Source organism: Somniosus microcephalus, chromosome 16 (genome assembly GCF_052327205.1).
Source record: "Somniosus microcephalus isolate GS21.2 chromosome 16, FLI_Smic_1.0, whole genome shotgun sequence".
NCBI lineage: Eukaryota > Metazoa > Chordata > Chondrichthyes > Squaliformes > Somniosidae > Somniosus > Somniosus microcephalus.
The window spans coordinates 50,680,570-50,706,133 of NC_141002.1; the positions used below are offsets into that span (position 1 = coordinate 50,680,570).

The 25,564-nt window shown below is 43.8% G+C and overlaps 1 protein-coding gene across 3 annotated transcripts in view; it reads left to right on the forward strand.

Moving 5' to 3' along the window:
* The window catches only part of b4galnt3b (beta-1,4-N-acetyl-galactosaminyl transferase 3b), a 192,976-nt gene that overhangs the window by 156,915 nt on the left and 10,497 nt on the right, over positions 1–25,564 (forward strand). For all 3 annotated transcript variants that reach the window (XM_086009008.1, XM_086009009.1, XM_086009010.1), the window contains 8 exons: positions 348–448; positions 1,106–1,197; positions 5,430–6,855; positions 13,506–13,804; positions 15,332–15,485; positions 16,436–16,508; positions 24,279–24,432; positions 24,863–24,989. In XM_086009008.1, coding sequence (XP_085865134.1) covers positions 348–448; positions 1,106–1,197; positions 5,430–6,855; positions 13,506–13,804; positions 15,332–15,485; positions 16,436–16,508; positions 24,279–24,432; positions 24,863–24,989 — 2,426 coding nt within the window. The remainder of the gene's footprint in view (positions 1–347; positions 449–1,105; positions 1,198–5,429; positions 6,856–13,505; positions 13,805–15,331; positions 15,486–16,435; positions 16,509–24,278; positions 24,433–24,862; positions 24,990–25,564) is intronic.

The window sequence follows — 25,564 nt, forward strand, 5'->3', positions numbered from 1 at the left end:
AACATTCTGAGTGCAATGGTACACTTGTGCAGTTTGCTGTTTAAACCAATAGTAGTCACTACTAAATCCAATAGGAAATTCAGGAGCAACTTCATTCCCCAGAGAGTGGTTCGAATATGGAACTTGGTACCGCAGGGAGTAATTGAGGCAAATAGCATAGTTGCATTTAAGGGAAAGCTACATAAACACATGAAAAAGAAAAGAAGGATATGCTGATAGGGTGAGATGAAGAGGGTGGGAGGAGACTGGTGTGGAGCATAAACACTGGCAAGGACCAATTGGGCTGAATGGTTTGTTTCTGTGCTGTACATTCTATTTAGTAACGATTTAACATTTTTAAATTCAAGGTTCATCTGACTTACGTATACCCCAATGATTATACAAGGCTAACGCACATGGAGTCAGAAAACAAATGCTTTTATTATGAGAATGCCTATTACTTGGAGAGGTAAGACCGTACAACACTATGTATTAAGGAGATAACTCAATAAATGAAGAATTAAATGTAATGAAAATATAGGTGGGAATTTTTGTGATGAAAATGTAATTCAGGGATTTGGCTGTTGCTTTATGTCAGTGGATGAGAACGTACATTCTGATTTGTTTTCCCATCCTCCTCTCCGCAGAAGCTGCCTTCAGGCCTTAGGATTAATTTTCAGGATCCTTTGGGTTTCTACCTTCTGGGGTTGGGAGAAAATTCACAGAATTTCTTAGAGGTTTCCCCAGTTGGATTTCTCCTTTTGGAGGTTGAGTGAAATCCATAACAGGCCAAATTGTAGATGATCTGAGGAGGGAATGAGACTCGAAGGACAGTAATTTATGTTGTAGGCACTATTGAGCATAATGATAAACTCAAAAGTGAATAATATAAAAATGTCTGGGGCAAGTCTATTAGAAATAATTGGAACCTTTAATGAAATGACAGTAAAAGGGTATCAACTATGGTTTTGTTTAGTAATTTTCTAAATATTCTAAATGATGACTAGAAAACTTGTCCATATTCTAATAACATACTTCAAACCATTAAGAGCATGTTAAAAAGTCATTGATTTCACTTAACTGTCTTATGGCTTAATGTTATAATTAATGCTATGTCTGCCAACAGATTTGGATTCTATAGATATATGAAAATGGATACACCACAAAAAGCCAACAAAGAAAAGAATGAAAATCCTTTCTGGATAGGAGCAGGTGAAGGTAACCTTATATTGTTTGATCTGTGGCTCCGTGTGCTGTGAGTAATGCCAACATAGTTGTTGGAATTTTACTCAACACTACTTGTTTCCATTACTTTTTACTGGTAATTATGAATCTACAACCAGCAAAATAAAAATTTCCACAAAAATAATTTACAGCAACGGTGAAATGCCCATCAAAAACGTAAAAACGCTGGATAGGTTCTAAAAAATAAAATACAGATGTCCCCTGAGATTGCTTCACAGACACGTGAGTTCCTGGGACCCCAATTTGAAATCCTATGCAGTAAGCCATTCCTGCAGCAGCTACATTTATGGTGACCATCAGTAACCAAGTTGTAGTATGACAACAAGAACTTTCATTTATATAGCGCCTTTAACATAGGAAAATGTCCCAAGGTGCTTCACAGGAGTGTAATCAGGCAAAAAATAACACTGAGCCAAAGAAGGAGCTATTAGGAGGGGTGACTAAAAGCTTGGTCAAAGAGGTAGGAATTAAGGAGGGTCTTTATGGAGTGGGAGGTGCATATGAGGTCAGAGTTGGACGAAAGCAGAGCTCTTGGAGGGTTGTATGGCTGGAGGACGTTACAGAACTAGGGTGGGGAGAGGCTGTGAAGGGATTTGAACACGAGGATGAGAATTTAAAATTTGAGGTGTTGGTGACTGAGCCAATGTAGGTCACCGAGCACTGGGGTGATGGCTAAGTGGGACTTGGTGCGGGTTAGAACACAGCAGTAGAGTTTTGGATGAGCCCAAGTTTATGGAGGGTGGAAGATGGGAGGCCACCCCGGAGAGCAGTGGAATAGTCGAATCTGGTGGTAATAAGAGCATGGGTGAGAGTTTCAGCAGCAGATGGACTGAGGCAAGGGTGGATCTGGGTGATGTTACAGAGATGGAAATAGTCAGTCATTGTGATAGAGAGTATATGGGGTCAGAAATCCAGCTTGGGGTCAAAGTTTGTGACTGGGGCCAAAGACTGGCTTTGGTCTGTGCAATGTTTAATTGGAGGAAATTGTGGCTGATCCAGGATTGGATGTCAGACAAGCAGTGTGACAATACAGAGGCAGTGGAGGTGAGGTAGAGCTGAGTATCGTCAGTTTATGATGTTGCTGAGGGGCAGCATTAAGATAAAAAATAAAGATGGGGCTAAGGATATATATCTTGGGGGACTCTAGAACTAATGGTGTGCGGGCAGAAAGAGAAGGCATTGCAGGAGATTCTCTGGCTACGACTGGATAGGTAAGAGTGGAACCCGGAGAGGGCAGTCCTACTCGGCTGGGCAATGTAGGAGATGGCGTGGTCGACCATGTCAAAAGCTGTAGAGAGGTCGAGAGGATGTGAAGGGATAAACACCATGGTTACAAGTTACAGAGCATGTCATTCAGCATGGAGTTGCAGGAAAGATTGTCGTGAATTTGGGAGGCGACAGCAATGTCAAGGACTTTGCAGAGGAAATGGAGGTTGGAGATGAGGCAGTCGTTTGCAAGGACAGAGGGGGTCAACGGTGTGTTTTTTGGGATGATGGCAACAGATTTGAAAGGAAGGAGGACAGTACCTGAGGAGGGGAAACATTTACAATGTCAGCTAGCCGGGAAGGGTATTTTGGTGGTCAATAGTATAGAGGGTATAGAGTTGAGAGAGAGCAGTACAGGGGTTTCATGGACAAGATAAGCTCAGAGAGCCCATAAGGGAAGATGGAAGAGAAACGAGAGAAAAATGCAGGTTCAGGGCTAGGGCAGATGAGAATCTTGGGGGAAGCTTGGCTTGGTGGGCAAGAGGAAGGGAGGAATGCAGCATTGTCCGCTCAAGCTTAGTGACGAAGAAGTCCATGAGCTCCTCGCAGTTAAGCCAGAATTTTCTCCAGGTAGACGGGTTGGGGGCGGGAAACCTGGGAGGCCGGGCTTCCCGCAGGCCCTGCCGACTTTAGCGGCAGGGCCTGATTTGCATGTGAGGCCTCGGGATTCCCGCCCGCAGCCAGCCAGATTGAGAGGTTGGCTGTGGGCGGGTAGGCCTCAGCTGCAGACAGCGAGCGAGGGGTCGGTTTGGGTGAGGGATCGCAGGGGGGAGGTGGTGTCCGGGATCGGCTGGCTTGGGAGGGGGCGGGGATCGGCAGGGGAGGGTCGCGGGAGGGTGGGATTGCTGGGGGGGGGGGAGAGATAGAAGATCGGGGCCAGCCACCAGAGGATTGTGGCCGGCAGCATTGGTGAGATGGTGTGAGAGGCCCAGGGAGACAATCAGAGGCCTCATGGCGGAGGGTCTCCGATCACAGAGGGTGGGTTAGGCAGGGTCCCTGGATCCAGGAGGTAGGTATAAAGCCACTTACCTCCTGGATGCAGCAGTCCCCGCCTTGGTTTAACTGCCAGTTTCACAAATTGAAACCCGTCCACATGCAGCTAAATTCAAAATGGAGGTGAAAAAAGAGGCTGCCAGCCTCATTATTTAATATTTAAATTGACGTTCCGCCCCCTGGGAGCGGGTTGGTCGCCCATCCCCGTCCCACCTCCGTTAAAACCGGAAGTGGGCGGGTTGAAGGTGGGATCAGGTCGGGAATCCCATTTTTAACACTTTAACTGCTCCCACGCTCCTAACCCACCCTTTATTTAGGGAAACATTCTGGCCTTATTGTTGGAGGTGAGGTTGGAGCAGGCAGGGGAGAGGGGTTTAAGGAGACAGTTGGTAATGGAGAAGCGGGAGGTTAATTTTGCATTTCAGGATGATCCTGGAGTAGAGCAATTTTGGCAAAGGAGAGCATGGCCCGATAGTGGTTGATGTGGACCAGCCAGATCCAGCAATAAATGGCTAAACCAGTTGTGCACCATATACATTCAAGTCTGCACCCCTTGGTCTTAAAGGAGTGAAGATGAGAGATATTCTGGGAGGAACAGCAGGTTGGGAGAGTGTAAGAGTTTTATGGGGACAAGGGTAATAAAGTCGGAGATGAGGGTGTGATTGAGCAGATCAACAGCTGCAGAATTGTTGTGGAGAATGGAGGACCAAAGGCTAGACAATTGGGAGTTTGAAAGTGCGACACTAAGTGACTTGGGGGAAGAGTTTTTTCCAGGAGGCAGAGGAAGTGGGTTTGCAAGGGGGAAGGGGGGATGTGAGTGGTGAGGGATTCAATGACGTGATCAGAAATGGCCTTTTCTGTGATCCAGACGATGGGAAAGGAGAGACCATGAGATAGCAAGGTCAACGGTGGCGTGAATATGGCTAGGAGAGTATATATGGAGGGCGAGGTTAAGGGAGGGCAGTGAATTCAAAGGCGAGAGGGCAAGATGTAGATTGAAATCACCGAGGATGAGAAGTCGCTCAGTGTAGAGGCTGAGGGAGAAAAGGAGCGAGAATAACTCGGTGAGAAAGTCTGTGTGGGGCCTTGTGCCAGCAGTGAAGAATGAGGATTTTAAAGGAAACAAGGTGAGGTGCTCAAAGGAGGAGAAGGTGCCAGAGGGATAGGGGGAGAGACCAAGGTGAGATATGGTGATATGGGCCACACCACCGCCACGGTGCTTTGGGCAGGGCAGGTGGTATAAGGCATAGCCAGGCAGGGAGGCTTCAGTCACCCATGAGCCAAGTTTCTGACAGTACACATCGCTCTTCACTGGTCAAAGGCAAAATGCATTGACAGCTGGATATGATAACCTATTGATTGAAGCTATTTTGTTCCCAGGTTTAGATCCAGCATTTTGAACAGGCAAATGTTGCCCTTCTCTCAACCTCTCCCAACTGTAGCCCTCCCCTAAAAAATATATATAACATATCCTGATTTTCTAAACAGAACCAGCAGGGGCAGAAATAAATGGAGGATATTGCACCTGCTAAAGTGCTTTAATGGCACTATTAAATATAGTGGACTTGTCAATGTTCCACTCTTCTTACACAGTCTGCACTAATTATTAACCATGGTCTCCTATATTTTCAATGGAATGTTAAAGGATGTAAGTGATAATAGTGAGATTCATTTTGATCAGGCAAAGTTCAATTATTATTCCTTAGCTACCTTGTTCATAGTTACCAAAAATCTGAAATTTATCACATTGCACTAAAATCCCACTTTAGAACATAGTCTTGCTCAACAGCTTTAGACAGTAAAACTAATTAATAATTGTCCCTGTCATAGTTAGCAACTGAATTAATAAGCCAATTTATAGTTGCTTTTTAAAAAAATAATGAAAATCTTCATTGCAGTATGCAAAGAGTTGCAATGAAATAAGCTGCTGTTGCTGGTTTTTGCAGGAAAGCCAAATAAGCAGAACGGGAAAAAAGAGGAAGGACTGGGGGACAATGCTGGAGTAGAAGAGGAAGAATATGACTATGAAGAGGAAGAACCAGTGGATCCAAAAGCTGCATTCCAGGAGCAAAACCAAAAGAATGTTGAGGAAGCTGGAAGTCAAAAAAAACAGACATCCAACATCCAGAAGCCCAATCACTTCGCAAACTCACATGGCAGAGAGCAAGAAGTCACTGTAAAAGACTATGGAGATGATTACGATGACTATGCTTTTAAGAGGAGAAGAAAGTTGTTCTATGTTATGGAAAACAAACCTAGTGGTAATGCATTGGATCTTAATAAGACTGTAGACTCTAGACTAACTGAGAGAGTTCCGGAGCGCAAAGGAATGAAGGGCAGGAACAATGAAACTGTTTCTGTTGAAGAAAATGTACAGAGCACCCACTTGCTGAATCAAAAAACAGCCAAGACCTCCCGCAATTTTTCAAAAAAGAAGTATGCAACATCAGATAATGGGTTAGAAAGACAATCAGCAAAATCCTTTGTGAGGCAAAAGGCTAAAGACAGCAGCATTGCTGCTCGGCATGTTTTTCAGGGAGAAAACCTAGATATTAACCAAAATATTGGTAGGTTTCAGTTTCCCGAGAGACAAATTCGTGGATTAATAGAGAAACGAGAAGAACTGGTTGTTCAAAAACCAAAGAGGAAAATGAATGCCCAACAACCATCTACCTTGTCAGGACAAAAAGTGAACAGAAATAATGGTACTTTTCTGAACAAAATGGACAATAAAAGGAGAACTGATTTGTTAAGGAATCGTAGAGAATTGGAGTCACCATCCAAGCTGAAAGAGGAAGTCCTTCATGCTGAAAAGCAAAACAAAGGCACAAACAAATCTGTTCATGGTCAAAGTAATGAAATGTATAATGGTGCTGAGAATCCAGGACCAACAATCCCCATGTATTTTCCGTCCATGAAGGAGGTGCAGCCAGTAAAAGAGCAGTCGGACAAAATTAGATCACTTGCAAATAAGATGGGGGGAGTGAAAGAATACGACTATACTGAACAGAAAAATGTTGCAGTATTCGGAAGAACAAAGGGTAAAATCAAAGAAATGTTGAAAGAGTATGGGAAAAAGGGGGAAAAATTGAGACGTATCTCTCCTATGGATACAGTAACTAACAATAAGCTGGCAATAGAAGAGGAGGATGAAGAGGAAATGTCAGAGGATATTTCTTCTTATCAACATGTGTATGACAAAGCAGTCAGTTGGGAGCAGACCTTCACAGTAAACAATATGGACTTTCATGCCTTAAGGTCAGACTGGATTGATCTTCGGTGCAATGTGTCTGGGAACCTGCTGATGAAAGATCAAGAGGCTCTAGATGTAGTAGAAATGTATATAAGGAAGCTGAATGAGAAGCATAAAGGGTAAGCGATGACCTGCATTCTTGTTTTCATACATGAGTGTGACAATGACTGGTTGTTATATGAGAAACATTACGACTGTTCAAGAGAAAATCACTCCGGATATGCTCCAGAAACCCTTCAGCAAATTTCTTTGCATCCTGCCCACTTTTCGCATAAAATATCACAATTCCAGCCATGCAATTTTTTCAGCAAATGTGTAGAACTGAGCTAATCTAATGCTCTGTACACCTCTAATTGTATTCAGTATAACAATTGCAAAATTCGTTTTTCATTAAAAATATATTGTCATCTGAAAAGGCTATCCCGTACTCAAGGGGTGGGGGGGGGTCATAGGAATCAACCAACCATATGTAACATTATTTAATTAGAGGGTATTTATAACAAATCTAAACAGTATTTCTTTCCCTATTCATGCTTCCAAAATGTATTCCTCACATTTCTCCACAGTGAACGTCACATGCCATTTATCTGCCAGAGGAAATAGATAGGCTAGCAGGATGGGCAATTTTATGCAGACCCTATTTCCATTTACCATACCCCCCCCACCCCCATTTCAGCAATATTTGATATTGTTCCTTCTATTCCTAAGATCAGATCATAATTTGTGTACAGTAAGAATGAGTGGGCCCAAATCCGACCCCTGTGGAACATCCTTCTAGTCTGAGAAACGACCTTTTACCCATATACTTTGCCTTCTGACCTCCAACCAACTCTCTCTGCATTTGACCACATTCTCTTTAATTCCATGTACCGTTATCTTTGCCATACATTGCTTATGTGATAATCATTTATCAAATGCTCTTTGATCATCCATGTAAATTTCACCCACTGCATTTTCTTTATCCTCTGTTATTTTTTCAAAGAATTCTGTGAGGTTGGTCATGCATAGCCAGCATTACAGCAATCTGCTGACTGGTCCTGATTAATTTGTTTCTCCAAGTACTTAATAAATTTCATCCTGTATTATAGACTCTTAATAGTTTAAATGCTGACAACTGAAGTAAAACTAACTGGCTTATAATTTCCTGGCCTTATGCCTGTGTTTTTTCAAGAGAAGGTGCCACATTTGGCTACTTACAGACTTCTGGCACAGTTTTCCTTTACAAAAATGTTTGGAAAATGTCAGAGCCTCCACTAGTTCTTCCATAGCTTCCCTCAGGATCCTGCTAAATAAATCTGTATTCTTTATATTTGTCCTGGTGATCAATTTTATTATCTGACCTGCAAGCTCTCAAAGCCTGGAGCCCCAGCCTTGGATACATTCCCGTTTTTACTTACTGGGATATATTTGATTTGTACTCTTTCCTCTTCCTGTTGGAAAACTGATGAGATGGGGCCAGAAGAAAAATTGTTAAATTTTTTTGTGTGCTTATTATGATACAAATTTTAATACTGTGCACAGTAGCAAGTCAATAATTAACATGGCCAATGAAAGTAGTTTGAAAAATTTCAGTAATTTGAACATTTGGCTTCTGACAGGGTGACCATATTTTCTAAACCGAATCCGGGGACACACAGGCGCGATTTTGCCAACCGAGGCCGGGTCGGTGTCGCGGTCCCAGCCCGCTGCCTCCTGCAGCCCGCACTCTCCAAGTGATTATTTGGCTAATAGGGATCGTTAAGCCCGCCCTGTGAGGTTCCCAGCTAATTAATAGGAAGTGGGTCTGATGACGTCATTTGATGACACGTCATCAGCCAGTTTCCTTAAAGGGGCCATGTCCACATTGATCTTGACAGTTGTGCTGTCAGTGTTCTACAACATTGAGATGCTGCAAACACTGACAAGCACTGCACAAAGGCACAGGGCTGCACCCAGGCTCTCCCATGACTCCCTCCATATGCTTATGGAGGGAGTCACAGCACGCAGGGAGGTTCTCTTCCCTTCCCATGGGCGAAAGAGATCTCCCCAGGAGATCGACACAGCCTGGTTGCACATTGCACAGGAGGGCACAAGCAGGGATGTAGTCAGGAGTACCTGGCTGCAGTGGCGCCAACCTTGCAATGATCTGAGCAGATCACAAAACGTTACTGCCAAGCCACACTCAACCTCACCCTGCTGTGCCACTCATCACATCCCCATCACTCTGCCTTCCCTACCCTACTCCTGCACATCCTTACTCACACCAACTTACCTTGCACCTCCACCCATCCCTCTCTATCTACATTATCACTTCCCCATCTCACTAGCCACCCCTCACACTCACCCTCATCCTACTGCAATCATACGAACTAACAACACACAAGGGTAGGCACCTGTGTAGTTTAGCCAATGTTCATGTGAAGTTTCTGTTAATGTGCTGTCAAACATTGAAATCTATATTTTCAACACTTTACCTTATTGGACAGATCTGTGCTCGCCTTTGGAAGTGTCTTAGTGAGTTCCAGTGAATGTTGAGTCATAACTTCCCCCCCCCCCCAATTGTGATGAATGTGAAAGGAATGGCTTGGACATTGTAGGGATGCTTTATGGTGCTGGTGTGGGGTGATGTCAACCTGGCGCATCATGTGGCAGCCAGTGTATACAGCATCAATTGAAGTAAATCTGGCCATGGTGATGCCATCCCTGGCCTCCCAGGCAGCAATGTGGTCAGGTGCTGACGCCCTGTGTCCTGTGGAGCATCAGGTGATGGCGGAGAAGGTTGGTGTTGTTGTTGGTGTGCCTGGTGATGTTGGTGTTGGGGCTGATCGTGGAGGGATTCAGAGGACCAAGGTGAGATTTTTTCAAGGGCACTGATTTTGCTGGAACAGATGGCAGCTGAAGTTGAGATGATAGAAGTGATCTGTCAGTGGTGAGAGAGCTTGCTCCAAGGAGATGACAGTGGATTGAGAGTTTACTCCAAACACTTCCAAACTGCATAAAGCTCAAAAGTATCTTCCAACTCCTGAAGGCTCAAGCTCCTGACATTGGAACATGAACATGTGTGAAATGTTAACTTTCATACCACTTTTGCAGCTGTCACCTATTCACAGCAATGGGGAGACATAGAGAACCCGACCTACTTACCTGACATGATCCCCGAGCGACGGGAACCTTGTTAAGAAAGTGGGAAAATAGAAATAGGCTGGCAAAATAGTAGGTAACAAGCATATATCTACCTTAAATGCCTCACTCGCTGCTTGGTGCTTGGTCTGTTCTGAAATCGCAGACCCGACACTTTGGAAATTTATATGGAGGCGGGTTCAGAGCAGGTCAATCATTTCAATTTTGACAGAGGACCCGACTCGGAACCCGCTCTCTGAGCGCCAGCAAAATCGCGGCCACAGGGTGGCAGCACAGCAAAGTGCCAGGATGGAAAATGTAGGTTGCTCAGCATAGCAAGGCAAAAATCTTTGTTATTATGATGCAAACTGAACCTGCAAAAAGCAGCACCAGAACTTTCCAGCTGAATAATGCAGCCCGCCGTTCACAACATCTGCTAGATGCAATCACCGGCTCCGCCCCCGCCTCACAGTCCGACACTCACCCGCACCATCCGAGGTCCCAATCACCAGCTCCTCCCCTCCTCACAGTCCGACACTCACCCACACTATCCGAGGCCCCAATCACCGGCTCCTCACAGTCCGACACTCACCCACACCATCCGAGGCCCCAATCACCAGCTCCTCCCCTCCTCACAGTCCGACACTCACCCACACCATCCGAGGCCCCAATCACCGGCTCCTCACAGTCCGACACTCACCCACACCATCCGAGGCCCCAATCACTGGCTCCTCCCCCTCCTCACAGTCCGACACTCACCCACACCATCCGAGGCCCCAATCACTGGCTCCTCCCCCTCCTCACAGTCCGACACTCACCCACACCATCCGAGGCCCCAATCACTGGCTCCTCCCCCTCCTCACAGTCCGACACTCACCCACACCATCCGAGGCCCCAATCTCCGGCTCCTCCCCCTCCTCACATTCCGACACTCACCCACACCATCCGAGGTCCCAATCACCGGCTCCTCCCCCTCCTCACAGTCCGACACTCACCCACACCATCCGAGGCCCCAATCACCGGCTCCTCCCCCTCCTCACAGTCCGACACTCACCCACACCATCCGAGGCCCCAATCACCGGCTCCTCCCCCGCCTCACAGTCCGACACTCACCCACACCATCCGAGGCCCCAATCACCGGCTCCTCCCCCTCCTCACAGTCCGACACTCACCCACACCATCCGAGGCCCCAATCACCGGCTCCTCACAGTCCGACACTCACCCACACCATCCGAGGCCCCAATCACCGGCTCCTCACAGTCCGACACTCACCCACACCATCCGAGGTCCCAATCACCAGCTCCTCACAGTCCGACACACACCCACACCATCCGAGGCCCCAATCACCAGCTCCTCACAGTCCGACACACACCCACACCATCCGAGGCCCCAATCACTGGCTCCTCACAGTCCGACACTCACCCACACCATCCGAGGCCCCAATCATCGGCTCCTCACAGTCCAACACTCACCCACACCATCCAAGGCCCCAATCACCAGCTCCTCACAGTCCGACACACACCCACACCATCTGAGGCCGCCGAGCGCGCTCTGTTCCAGCTCCCGGGACATCCACACGGCCCGGCTCCAGCCGCCGCTCATTAGTCCAGTTACCGGCGGCCCCCATTACTGGGACATTTTGGCCCCGGGGCCGATTTCTCTTCAACCGAATTTCACAGGACAATCAGGGGTGGTGGTGGAGCATACGTACTGCGGACACAGAGAACGATCTCTGCATAAACTAGAGTTCCTCCATGATTTCACCCTTTCTACTGGTTGAAAACAGGAGATTGACATCCCTCCCACCAATCGGAACCCGCCCCGCCGCACTTTATTGACCGACCGTAGGGCAGCTCGGAGTCACGTCCCTCTTGATTTGAACCCATGCATATTCGAGGAAGAGTTCCCTGAACTGGGGACTGTTCCGGAACATTGTTTGCCTGGGGACACAGTCCCTCATCCAGGGACTGTCCCCAGAAAATGTCCCATTGCTCATGTGCTGATTGAAAAATATATCAAGAGATTATAATGGTATTTGATTGGCTGAAGCATGGTTTGCTTGATAGATAGTGCTTTGTGAACAGGTTGCTTTTTTAAATCCATGGGGGCGATTTTCTCAGCCCCGAGGAGGCAGGTCTGCCGGGAAAATGGCAGAATTTGGGGGCGGGTGCCCAACCCGCCCCCAACCCACCTCCGTGCCCTCTTACTAGGAGGGGGTAAGCAGTCCCGCGCCAGGTCCCGTCTCCATGGAGGCGGGGAGGGATTAAAGCCTATTAACTGCCTGTTAACAGGTAGTTAACAGGCAGAAGATAGGATTATCCTCATTTTGTGCCCTGAAATGCCGGCTTCCCGACCTGGGGGATCCCTGCCAGGGTGTAAGAGGCGAGCAGTGGGTCTGCGGGAGTCAGAGGGGTCTGAAAGTGCGCTGTAGAGGTGAATGAAGGGTGCAAGTGTGGAGTGGTAAGTATGTGATATGAGTGTAAAGTGTTAGAAAATGTTAACTTACGTTTGTTTCTTCCTGCAGCCTTCAGCCGCTGTGGAGCCAGAGTCCCCGACATCTCCATTGTAGAGATCACAGACTGGCTGCTGCATCCTCCGATGCAACAGTCATCTGATTTATGCAAAGTAGAAAGGTTTGATGAGTCCTGAACACAAGGACTCATCAAACTACACAGAATGTCAGTGTTTGACAGCTTCACAGAGCTGTCAAACGGTGACATTTCTTCTTTCAAAAATTCTTGACAGATGACACGTTATACGTTGACGTGCTCTGCAACTGGCTTCCCCCTAATTGGCCTGCTTAGCCCAATGGGCGGGTTTAACAAGGTCAATCAGGGGAAAATCCCTCTGGTTGGCCAGAAGCTGATGGAGGCGGGACTGAAACCTGACAAGTGGGAGTCCCGCCTCCAAAAACTCCCCATTGGTAAAATCACCCCCCATATGACAAAAAAGCCAATCTTTAGGTGTACACCCTACATAGACTTTTGAGGTTTGAGGTGTGATGCCCTCTGGATAAACACTAAACATAGAATGTAATTATACAAATAAAAGTGTACAAAATATAAATTGTTACTGTTGTATTTGTTAATAGTGTTATTTTTAACTACTGATGCTTCTCAGGTTGATAGTATAACTCAGTGAGGCCAGAAAGTTGTTGGTGTGGGAATTGGAACCATCAGGCTGGTGGACCTGGTCTAAAATTAAGGTTAAGGTGCTAAATGTGGAAAATGTGCCTCTTAAATATAGAAACATAGAAGATAGGAGCAGGAGTAGGCCATTCGGCCCTTCGAGCCTGCTCCGCCATTCAACGAGATCATGGCTGATCATCCAAACCCTAGCACCCGGTGCCTACACCGACAGCCATCCCACCCAAGCCCTATCCCCGTAACCCCACTTATTTAATCCCCCCTAACACTAAGGGTCAATTTCTCTTGTGTTGAACTTAAAGTTGCTGCAATGTTGCAAGCCAATGAGCTTGGAGGAAAGCTTAAATCTCTTTTTAACATGTCATTGTTGTTTCTATCTGTCCAGTAAGATGTAAGAGAAGCTTAAGTTAAAACATTAACAATATAATATTGAAAGTGGAAGGTGGATAGCACAAGTTATTGGAAGTTAAATGAAGCATGTTTATAGTGTTCATTCTAAGAATTATTTATTTATTTGGTAACAGAATATATACACTTCATCAATTAGTCAGTATTGAAAAGCGCCTTGATCGCATACATGGAAGTCGATACCTCCTGGAGCTTGAACTGTTGGTGAATGAAAAAGCACTGGTGCGATTATCGGAGTACATTTATAGCCTCAACAGAAATGGCTACTACATGGATGGTGATGATGAACGGAAGATGAGGAACATTTTCAGGCACAGAGGTCGGAAACTGAGGGAAAATCAAGATAAGATTATGCTGTGTACACCAACTGGATTCAAATGGCAGCGCAATGCTGTGGTACACTTTATAGTTCCAGGTAAAGTTGTATGTTAACATGTACATGCGGAGGAGGGGGTATCATTTTTAAGAGAGCTCTGATAGCAATTTTCAGAAATCAATAATGAGGACTATGGCTCTTAGCATCTCATTAGATTTTGAATCAACTAATATTTTAAATAGTTTAGTTAAATGTTATGGAGCAGTCACCCTTGATTTTAAATGGAGGAATATTATGTAGGGCTACACCCATTGACTACTTAATATTAAAATTTATGCATTAATAGATTGACTTCAGAAACACTAAACCACATCACATGGCTACAGCGTTGCATTCTTGCACAGTTGTATGTTGCACAATATGCTGAGAAAATAGCCGTATTCAGATTATTTATTTCAGGGGCAAGGAAGGAATGTGGCTCTCATTTTTTAAATAACAGCAATAATATTGGTGCAATTAATACTATTTATTATCCAACTGGCCATTAACCAACCTGACTGAAGCTCCCAGCATGCTGCGTGTGCGCCAGCATCCTGTTGAATTTATATTGTTCAAACAGTGGAACATTTGACTTGATACCCAATCAGCACCACAAATGATTTATTTATCCAAACAAGACTGTTTCTCAAGTGGTTTGGATACCTCATTTTAACTTAATATGCACAAGTGTAATATAAGAACTCTATAATCACCCTGTACTACTTGTTCTATCCCTTTTCTTCCCCTCCCCAAATTGCCATTGTTAAACTAATGACCGTAGTATAATTGGTAGTGTGTTCCAATTCTTCAGTGAAAGAAGCAGTATTGTACAAAACCAGAACTAGCAACCCATCAAAAGTGTGATATATAGCTGTTTATGAAACAATATAAACTTGGTTTTTCTTAGCTTAGAGTTGAATTTGGGGAAATGGAGTTAACTTTTCAGAACTACTTTTGATCACACAACAGCCTATCGTAATTATGTAAAAGGCCTGTGCTTTGCTGTTAAGTCCGTTTTGAAGATTTCTTATTCCACTAATGATAATTAGGGCTGTCCAGTCGCACCCAAGTTTGTGCACGGCAGAGTGATGAGAATGTGGTTTTTCCTCACCATTCCATCACAAGTGAGTTCAGGATTTAAATACACGCCAAGTGGAGGGATGGAAAATGGACAATGAGTCAACATGTACCAGCTCAAGGGGATTAACAGAGGTCTTGAATGGGGACATATCCTTGCCTCTTAATTGAGGGATAGACTGACACACAGGAAGGCGGTGGGTTGAAATGCATGGGGAACAACACAAATTGAAAATTGTTATGATTTTGCTAATATTCCAACTGAAGTATGTCTTTTTTTGGCAACACTGGTATTCAGTTTCAGTACATTTTTTTTTCAAATCTAAATATAGGTTTGGCATTGAAAAGGTTCAAGTGTATAATGTTCCAGGATTCCAGTAAAAGAGAGTAAAAAATGGTTTGTGAGTGGGGAGGGGCATTGGAGGTTGAGAAGGGAATATGCTTGCCGTTGTTGAACTTGGTGATATTTACCAGTAAATGTTTATAATAATTTCTGCATTCTTCCTACAGTGAAAAATCAAGCTCGGTGGGTGCAGCAATTTATCTTTGATATGGAAGAGTTGTATAGAGCCACTGGGGATGAGTACTTCAATGTCATCATCACTGATTACAGTAGTACAGACATGGATGTTGAAGAAGCCCTGAAACGTAGCATGCTGACCAGGTAGCTGTAGCTTTCTTCCTTTTTCCTTAAAAACATGACGCAAAAAGCTTTGACTTTTTTGTTAATAAAATTGGAATAATGATATAAAAACTAGCTCTGCAGGTTGCCTACTAATTGAGTGACTACGACCTTATGGAATTAATAAATATTTTTATATGACTAATATGTAAACGGAGAACTACTTTACAGTCTTCTCTGTAAACATAAAGGGGAACTCTGATTAGATTTACCACTAATGACTCCATCATACAACATTACTATGAAGTTCACTGTGCCACTTCTATAGTTCACTGTCTTATAATATATTTCCATCATGGATACTTGCTTCCCCTTGGCTATTGCATTAACCATATGTGAACATTATGCACTTTTATGCTTCCCATAAATTTTAATCTCCAAGCATTCCTACCAGAGGGGAACCGAGTGGAACAGTGGATTAAAACATTGTTTCTTCACCTTTGGGACCCGGGTTTGATGTAGCTGATGCTCATGTGATGAAGCTCTTCTTTCTCTGCTAGCTGCAAGGTCCTGCACAAACTGAATCTGGACCAGCTGCTTCTTGGTGCAGATCCATGAGTTTGACACAAGTTGGTGTTAAACTGCTAATCTCATTCCCAGAAGCATGGCTGGTGTCACAAGTGGGGGGGAAAAAACACTTCAGTGTAACATAGGGCACTCCTTAGAGGTTGGGGTTAAGACACATTGTTGGAGCTTTACTCTGCATTTGGTTAATAACTAACCTTGGGGTGTGCTTGATTTTGATGCTACCTATCTGAAGTGAAGAAATGTTCCATTGTTCAGCACTGATATCGCTCAACTCAAGCAGCAACAAAATTCTCCTTATCTATATGACTCAATAAAGCCAACATCTTTTTTCTTGAACAAGTGTGTAGTTAAGCAAGAGCTGAAATGTGCACGCCTCTTGACACAAGTTCATGCTTTGTGGACAGGTATCAATATGTGAAACTTGAGGGGAATTTTGAGCGCTCAGCTGGTCTGCAGGCTGGAATAGATCTAATAAAGGTAAGGAAGAATAACTTTCTTAAAATGTATCAAAATGTTGAAAGTGTTACTGTAGTCTGGTCAATGGTAGATAAACATGTGCCTGATCTGAACATCTATTCCAGTGTACCAAGCCACTTCCTATTGTATGAATTCCCTGAACCGAGCAAAATGCTCAGGTAAGACCTGTGTAAGATCTTCACCTATTTTCTCCCAAAAGTGGAATGCACAACACATTAGGCAATATTCATCCATTGTCAAATTTCATCTATAACAGCAATATGTTGTAGAAATCAAATCACTTTATTTAAAAGAATTTCTTCTGTTGCAATTTCAGTTGCTGTCTGTCTTGCTCTCTATCACTTGCGGCCTCTCTAAGTTTGTCTCACTGTCAACTGGCCTCTCTTTATATTTAATTATTGAGCAAATAATTAAATGGATTGTAGTAATAAGTTGACTATTGCCTACAGTTTCTAGAAATCCTGATGCAAGCAAAACATTTCCTATCAAACTAAGAGTTTATCAGGGACATGTATACCTACATGTTTTCAGGTATTCTAAACGTAGCAAGCATCATTATTTAAGTTCATGTTTTTTAAATTGTGTGTGGTTTTAAGACTTATAATTAGTGCAGGGGTTGGCATCCTCTGCCACAGATTCTTTTTGCTTTTGTAAATTTGCAATTTTAAAATGTGAAATTGCAATATGGTGAAAGCTTTTTATAAGTAGGCAAACTGAATTGGAATTATGCTGATAGTTCTTTTACAATAGGCTGCAGTTGGAGTCAGTCATGACAAGCCCTTGCCCCCTCAGTATTCTCTCCCGCTTCATTTTGAAGTTTAGCTGGGCCTCAGCCCCAAAGGCCTGCTTCAGTCCCCTGCACTGTCCCAAACGGTCCGGCCCACTCCCTCTGCTACTAGTGTTGCCGCAATCACCCGACAAAGAGATACAGGAGCTAAAAACCGTCATAAAGTTATGCCAGGAATGCCTCTACCGACACCCCCCAGTGCTGGCCCGCCAGATTTGCAGGGTCAATTAGAGAGCATCTCATTTGCATGGGGCCGGCCAGTGCCTGCACCACTATGGGCACAACTCGAGTGCCCGTCTGCCCCACGCTGCTGGAAACCTTGGAGCCTGCCTGCTGTTGGGAATGAAGGTGCCCAAGCCCCGCCCAGCAAGAGACCCATTCCCTACCCGCTTTGGTCCCCTGTCCCAGCCTAGGGAGTCCCTGCTCTGAACCTGGCCGATCTACCTCAATGGCCACGGAAGGGGTGGGCAGAGAGAGACAATCGGGAAATCCCAATTCCGGTCAGCACCCAGTATATCAGGATTCCAGCCTTTTTCCAAGCTCTTCCACCAGAGTTATTGAGGGGAGTCCAACAGAACGGCCGAGTAAGTTCGGCCCCAATCAGTTTGAGTGAACATCCATTCGGTGTAGAGATATGTACCTCCAATTCCTTGGAAAACATTTTCTATAAATGAACCCAGAGAATTTCTATTGGAATATGCATGCAACTTTCTGAAACTGCAGTGCTCTTGCAAGTGGTCCCACTATGAAGTGGGCCAGAGTATGTTCTGTATTGGATAGAGTGACTTTTCCAGTCAAATAAAACAGGCTAATGCTGTAGTTACTGAGGAACAGCCAGTCTCTCATTGAATAAGGTTCTGCTGCAATCACTAAAGTAAATGGGCAATCTCCTCATTGTATTGGTGCATCATGCATAATTTGTAGTGCTTTTTGCTGACATGAGGTGATTAACCCTAATAAGTTTCAAACTGGCAGAAATGACTTGTTCTGAAGTAGTGTTTTGATAGTTGATGTGCTGTGACATAATAACAAATACCAAATCCAGTAGCAGAGATTGGAAATGGATGTTTATTCCCACTCATAAAAGTGGCAAGTGTCCAGACATAAACTATTTGAGTCATAAGTGGAGGAACTGTTTATGCAAGCTGAATAATTAGCAAACATGTGGAAATACTGAAGTCTGCCTCCGAGGGCCCAGGGGACACAATCTAAATCATGTGCAAGGTTGGATTTGAGAAGCTGCGTACAGTAGATGCCCAAAGTGTTACATTACTGCCAGAACTCTCCCTCTTTCAGTACTGCAAGACTTCCTGTTAATACTTTTACTCATGCCTCATTAATCTCCTGTTATTGTGTTAATTATCTCATGAATTGAAGAGGGAGGGCATTTCAACAAACTTTCTCCAACTACAGACTAAAGTTCACATGCAGCAAAAGCTGTTTAGTTAAATAATTTCATGGTGGGCAGAATTCTTGCTCTGTGCTGCATGCCAGTGATTATTTTTCAAACCCGGTGGAGAACTTGATTGTGGAGTTTTAACTTTTTTCAGGATGGTATGCTTAAGAATTGTTCCTATTTGGAACCAGTGGCATTTTCCTTCTCTTACTTACTCCAGCTGGAACACAGAAGAAAGTTGTATGTGACACTACAATGGTTCTTAAACAATGTTCCTGTTTGATGTATTTATCACGCCGAGGGGGTGCAAGAAGATTATTCTGTAATATCAGTTCAATATATTCCACATGGCAAGCTGCCTGAAATATGTACAGGAGTTAGAGGAAGGGCAGCAGTCACGTGTAAAACTGGGTTGAAAGCGAAACATGCCATTTTCAATCATTTATAACTTCCTAATGATGTGTCTCAAAGTATCCATAATGTTTCTATAATTTCAGCTGGCAATGCCACTTTAAATGGATGAGGACGTTCAGTAGCTAGCCCACGGGGCAGAATTATGCCTTTCTTTATGCACTGTATATTTTCTTTATGCACTGTATATTTTTTTTATATCAGTGAAGTGCAGAAGAAGAAGTAAGAAAGACAAACCAGGAAAAGAAGCAAGAGGGGAACCAGAAATTAGCAGAGACGAGCAGAAATGAGATCCGAGGACAGAGATATAAACAGCAGTAAAATTAGAAATATCCCCAAAATTGCAGGGACCAGATTGAGGAAAATAGCAAAAGTGACAAAGAAGTTATTAAATTGTATGTACATCAATGTCTGTAGTGTAACTAATAAGGTTATAGGCTGCAGGCACAAATTTGTTACATGGGATTATGACGTGGTTGCATTAACAGAGACATGACTCAAACAAGGCCAGGATTGGGTTCTTAATATTCCTGGTTAACAAGTATTCAAGAATGATAGAGAACGAAAAAGAGGAGGGGGTGTGACAGTATTGATTAAGGATGATGTTACAGTTCTAAATAGAAAGCATTTACTAGATGGTTCTAGGACTGAATCTATTTGGCATGAGTTGAGGAACAGAGGGGAGCTGTTACATTGTTGGGAGTTTATTTATAGAGCTCCAAACAGTGCGAAGGAGATAGATGAGCAAATTTGACGGCACATTTTAAAGGCGTGTAACAAAAATATAGTAACATTAGGAGACTTTAATTACTCTAACGCAAACTGGGAAAAACATAGTGCTAAGAGTAGGGAAGGAGAGGAATTGCTGATATGTGCACAGGAGAACTTTCTCGATCAGTATGTCTCCAGAGGACACAGATTTAAGGTGATTGGCAGAAGAACCAAAGGCGACATGAAGAAAAACTTTTTTACTCAGCGAGTGGTTAGGATCTGGAATGCAGTGCCTGAAAGTGGTGGAGGCAGACTCAATCACGGCTTTCAAAAGGGAGTTGGATAAGTACCTGAAGGAAAAAAATCTGCAGGGCTACAGGGAAAGGGCGGGGGAGTGGGACTAGATGAAGTGCTCTTGCAGAGAGCCGGCACAGGCTCGACGGACTGAATGGCCTTCTTCCATGCAGTAACCATTTTATGATTCAGTCTAACATGGAAAGGAGCATTGTTGGATTTGGTTTAGGGAAATTAAGTAGGACAAGTGGAGTGTGTTACAGTAGGAGATCATCTAGCTAGCAGTGACCACAACATAATTCGGTTTAAAGTAATTATGGAAAGAGACCAGAAAATATCGAATGTAAAAATGCTCAACTGGAGAAGAGCTAATTTCAGTGACTTAAGGAATCTAGCACAGGTAGATGGAAAAGATGTTGCAGGGTAAAGCAGTGACGGAGCAATGGAGGGGTTTCAGGGAAGAGATAGTTCAGGTACAATGCATATTCCTTTGAAGGGAAACTGTGGAGCATCCAAAGCTATTACACCCTGGATGACAAAGGAAATAAAAGTTAAAATAAAACAGAAAAAGGAGGCTTATGTCAAATGTCAGGAGCAAGATTAAGTTAATAACCAGGAAGATTGTGGAAAATATAGGAGGGAATTGAAAAAGTTATTACAGGAGGCAAAGAGAGGTTACAAGCAAAGATTAGCAGGCAACATTAAATTGAACCCTAAAATATTTCATAAACATATAAAGGGTAAGTGGCTTGATGGGGAAAGAGTTGGGCCTATTAAGGACCCAAAGGAAAATCTTCATGTAGAGGCGGAGGACATGGCATAAGTATTGAATGAGTACTTTGCATCTGTCTTCACAAATCAAATGGATGATATGAAGGTTACACTGAAACAGGAGAGGGAAGTTATGGACAGGATATTAATAGACAGAGAAGTCATACTAAAAAATTAGCATTACTAAAAGTTGGTAAGTCACCTGGTCCAGGTTGCTGAAAGAAGCAAAGATAGAAATAGCAGAGACATTGGTCACAATCTTTCAATCCTCATTGGATACAGAAGTAGTACTGGAGGGTTACTAATGTTATACCACTATTCAAGAAACGGGAGAGGGATGAACCAGGAAACTACAGGCTAGTCAGCCTAACAGTAAAATTAGGTGTCCCCACCCTGAAGTAATTTTAAAAGTGTAATTAATACCAGTTGATATCCTGTGATATTGCACACAGGACATCAATAGCAGACACCTACCCTCATACTTGTAATGCCATTGTTCCAGAGAAATGTGATGTCAACTCTCTTTAAAATAGAGTAGACCAGAATCCTGTTACTATGGGGATGGGAATATCCATAATGGGGGTGGGCAAATCACAACTGGCTGCACATTGTAACAGGTCTAAGGGGGAGGGGGAGGGGGCGGCAGCAGGGAGAGAGGTCCACAACAAGGGTGGAGGAGGATCCATAATGTGGAGAAGTTTGACAACAAGAGGGGAAGATAGATCAGGCCAGGACCTGGGCTGGCAAAGGCAGCAAGGCTGAATCATGCCACAATCTGGCCAGGACCAGAGCCTGGGTCTGGGCTGACAAAGACAGAAGACCATATTAGGCCTGATGGAAGCAACAGGGCAAGTTGAAGACAATTGAAAACTGAAGTGGGGCAAAGCTGGAGACATATTGGGCTGCAGCCAGGGCTGACAGAAGCAGCAGGGTAGCAAGAAACACTACACAGGTGATTTAAAAGCAATTTTAAAGTTCAAGCACAAGCTGGAAATTAATTTTAACTTTGATAAATGGAAAACTTATCCAGAAGTAGAGTTTGTGCGAAGCAGAGGCTGCAGACTTGTTAAGGCATGTACAGGACAAGGTGAGTAGCTGGGAGTGGCATGAGAGGAGTACTACAGCACCACCACTATTGGAATGCCGACAACTATATTGTGACTAACTCAGAGAAAAGTCTATGGGCACGACCTTGCCAGCCCTGGGGAGGTGGGACTGCCGGGAAAATGGCAGAATTTGGGGGCGGGTGCTCAACCCGCCTCTGTGCTATCTTGCCAGGAGGTGGGTAGCCGTCCCACGCCGGGTCCCATCTCCTTGGAGGCGGGAAGCAGATTAGTGCCACTTATTTGCCTGTTAACAGGTAGTTAACAGGCAGATAAGAGGATTATCCCCATTTTGCCCACACAAGTGCGGGCTTCCCGAAGGCTCTGAAACCCGCCAGGGTCACCGAGGCGAGTAGTGGGTCTGCGGGGTCCAAAAGTGTGCTGTGGAGGTAAGTGATGGGTGCAAGTGTGGAGAGGTGAGTATCTGAGGTAAGTGGAAAGTGTTAGAAAAAGGGTACTTACCTTTTATTTCTTCCTGCAGGCTTCAATCGGTGGGTATGCGGAGAGTCTCGCACCTCCGCGGCAGAGATGACAGATGGCCGTTGCATTCTCCAATGAAACAACCATCTCATTTCTGCAAAAGAAAGAGGTTTGATGAGGTCTTGAATTCATCAAACTACAGAGAATGTCAGTGTTCGACAGTTTCAGAGAGCTGTCAAACGATGACAATTCATTTGTCAAAAATTTTTGACAGATGAAATGTCATACGTTGACGTACTCTGTAATCGGCTTTCCCTTAATTGGCCTGCTAAACCCGCTGGGCGGGCTTAACAAGGTCAATCAAGGGAAAATAGCGTGGGTTGGCCACAAATCGATGGAGGTGGGACATCGACCCGCCAAGCAGCAGTCCTGCCTCCAATGCGCCCCCATTGACAAAATCACCCCCTACATCTTTAGATAGGGAATATGGTTTCTCCATTATAAATGTTTAGATAGGGAGTTTCAATGTTAATGTTGAAATAAAAAGTGTGACTCAAAAATGTGAGGAAATAAGGTTTTTTTGGACAGTGTTCATACTGTATGCAAAATATTTTAATATAAAAAATATAATAACCATTTAAGGGAAAAATATTTATATCAGCCTGGCATTATTCACGATCACTGAGGTCATTTAAATCAAATTAGATTTTGGGGATAGCACAGTGACAGCAAATTGAGTACCAGTGCATGGAAATAAGGATGATGAGATATGGGCTCACTGTTCCCTACACACTGATTTATGGCTCTCCGGGTTGCTGACGTGACGAGCAAAAATTAGGCATCTGCCTACGGGGATGAGAAAGAGTAATTGATCACTCGTGGAGGTTGGATTTTTTGAGACACGAATGCCCTACGGCATGGCAAGCAATGCTTAGTCCCTGAAGGCTCCATTTTTCTCCCTCCATGCCAAGGAAAGGTACTTTTTAATCCAACGTGTAAGGGTAAAAGATTCGAAGATCTCCTGGCCCAAGTCTGGTGTTCAATTGGCTGAGCTGCTTGACATGACTTACAAGGGAAGAAGAGAGGGTAGATCAGAAGGACAGTCGCATCACACCACGCTCCAAAAAATGATTACCAAAATTTTAAAAATTTAGATTTTGTGGAAGATAACAAAACTGAAGACACAGCCTGGCACCTCCTCTGACTCAGACAAAAACAGTAACGCAAAACCCGTCATCGACTCTTACAGGATTATCTACATGCCAATGCCCTTCTTGCATAAAACTCTTAATTCATCATCTTGCATTGGTCCATCACTCCTGACACACCTGTATCCACTGCTACTTCATCCTAATGTCGCTCAAAATGTTCCTTCTCAGTTTGGAAGGCAAAATCTCTTTGTGTTTGTGCACCCATCATGTTTTACTGAAATCTTGCTGGAAAAATGCCTTAATACACAGCTGCATGACGGTTTCACATATCTGTATTTGGACTTTACTGAAACCCTAGTGACAATGTTGATGCTGTTCAGCCGCAGTAAAGTGGATTATGGGGTAATTTTTTTACAAATTAGCGCTGGCAGTTCAGTGCTTCATGCGACGGGAATGTAAATCGGGAATTCGGGTGAAGGGAAGACTTTTAAATAATTTTAATGGATGGAAAATCTTGTGGGATATGCTGATCTTCGCACCCAAATTTCCAATATGCACACGAAGGTCTGCACCAGGAGTGCTTGTTTGTGAAATCTACCTTTGTGTCAAAAGTGCAGAAACAGTTGACTCTTTCAAGACAACCCGGTACCCGACTCTGCATTGCTGGGTTAGAGTGAAACTGAAGTCATCGGTGTTTCTTCAAGTCTTCCTTATTCTTCATTTCAGGATGACCACAGCATTGTTTTCCTGTGTGATCTGCACATATACTTTCCTCCAAGCATAATAGACAGCATCAGAAAACATTGTGTGGAAGGAAAGATGGCATTTGCCCCAATAGTAATGAGACTGAACTGTGGCTCTTCACCACAGGAACCTGATGGTAAGTGACAACAATAAGTAACTTCAGTTATTGCTTCGAAATTAATCGAGGATTTTGCTGGTTATTTTGGGGTGTTCTCTTAACATAAAATTTTCAGATATGCTAATTGTAAGACCGAAAACTGATACTGGTACTATAATAGGCGGCAAAGTGATTACTAAGAATTTAAAAGAAGAACCTATTCTCAGGTTGACAAACTAGATCATTCTCCTTTCTGAATTCTCAACTGGTTGATGGTTGGCATGTAGGATGTATGTGCTTGATCATATGTGTGTGGTTCAGATAACAAATCAAGCAAACAAGATTGGTCTAGAGTGTTTAATTTGTTAATTTCTGATTCTTTTCCCAATGTGCAGATGCTAAAGTACACTTCAGACAAGTAGCATAAGTTGATGAAACAATTAATATTTGATTCATTTATAATCTCTAGGATACTGGGAAATGAATGGCTTTGGCTTGCTAGGAATCTACAAATCGGATCTTGTTGGGATTGGTGGGATGAATACGAAAGAATTCCGTGACCGTTGGGGAGGAGAAGACTGGGAACTGCTGGATAGGTAAAAGATTTTAAATCAAATAAAAATGATTACTGAGTGTTTGTAAGGATGGCAGCAAAAAGCCATGGTTTTAATTTTATATTTCTCCTTTCATTTTATTTTCAGTTCTCCCCTCTTACCATCTTACACAAACTAGGGTTGTATTCCCTGGAATTTGGAAGATTAAGGGGTGATTTGGTCGAAGTTTTCAAGATATTAAGGGGAACTGATAGGGTAGATAGAGAGAAACTATTCCCACTGGTTAAGGAATCTCGGACTAGGGGACAAAGCCTAAAATTTAGAGCCAGACTGTTCAGGAGTGAAGTAAGGAAGCACTTCTACACACAGAGGATGGTAGAAGTTTGGAATTCTCTTCCACAAATGGCAGTTGATGCTAGGTCAATTGTTCATTTTAAATCTGAGATTGATAGATTTTTGTTAACCAAAGGTATTAAGCGATATGGGGCAAATGGAGTTAGGTCACAGATCAGCCATGATCTCAGTGAATGGCGGAACAGGCTCGAGGGGCTAAATGGCTTACTCCTGTTCCTATGGGCGCGATCTTGCCAGCCCTGGGGAGGCGGGACTGCCGGGAA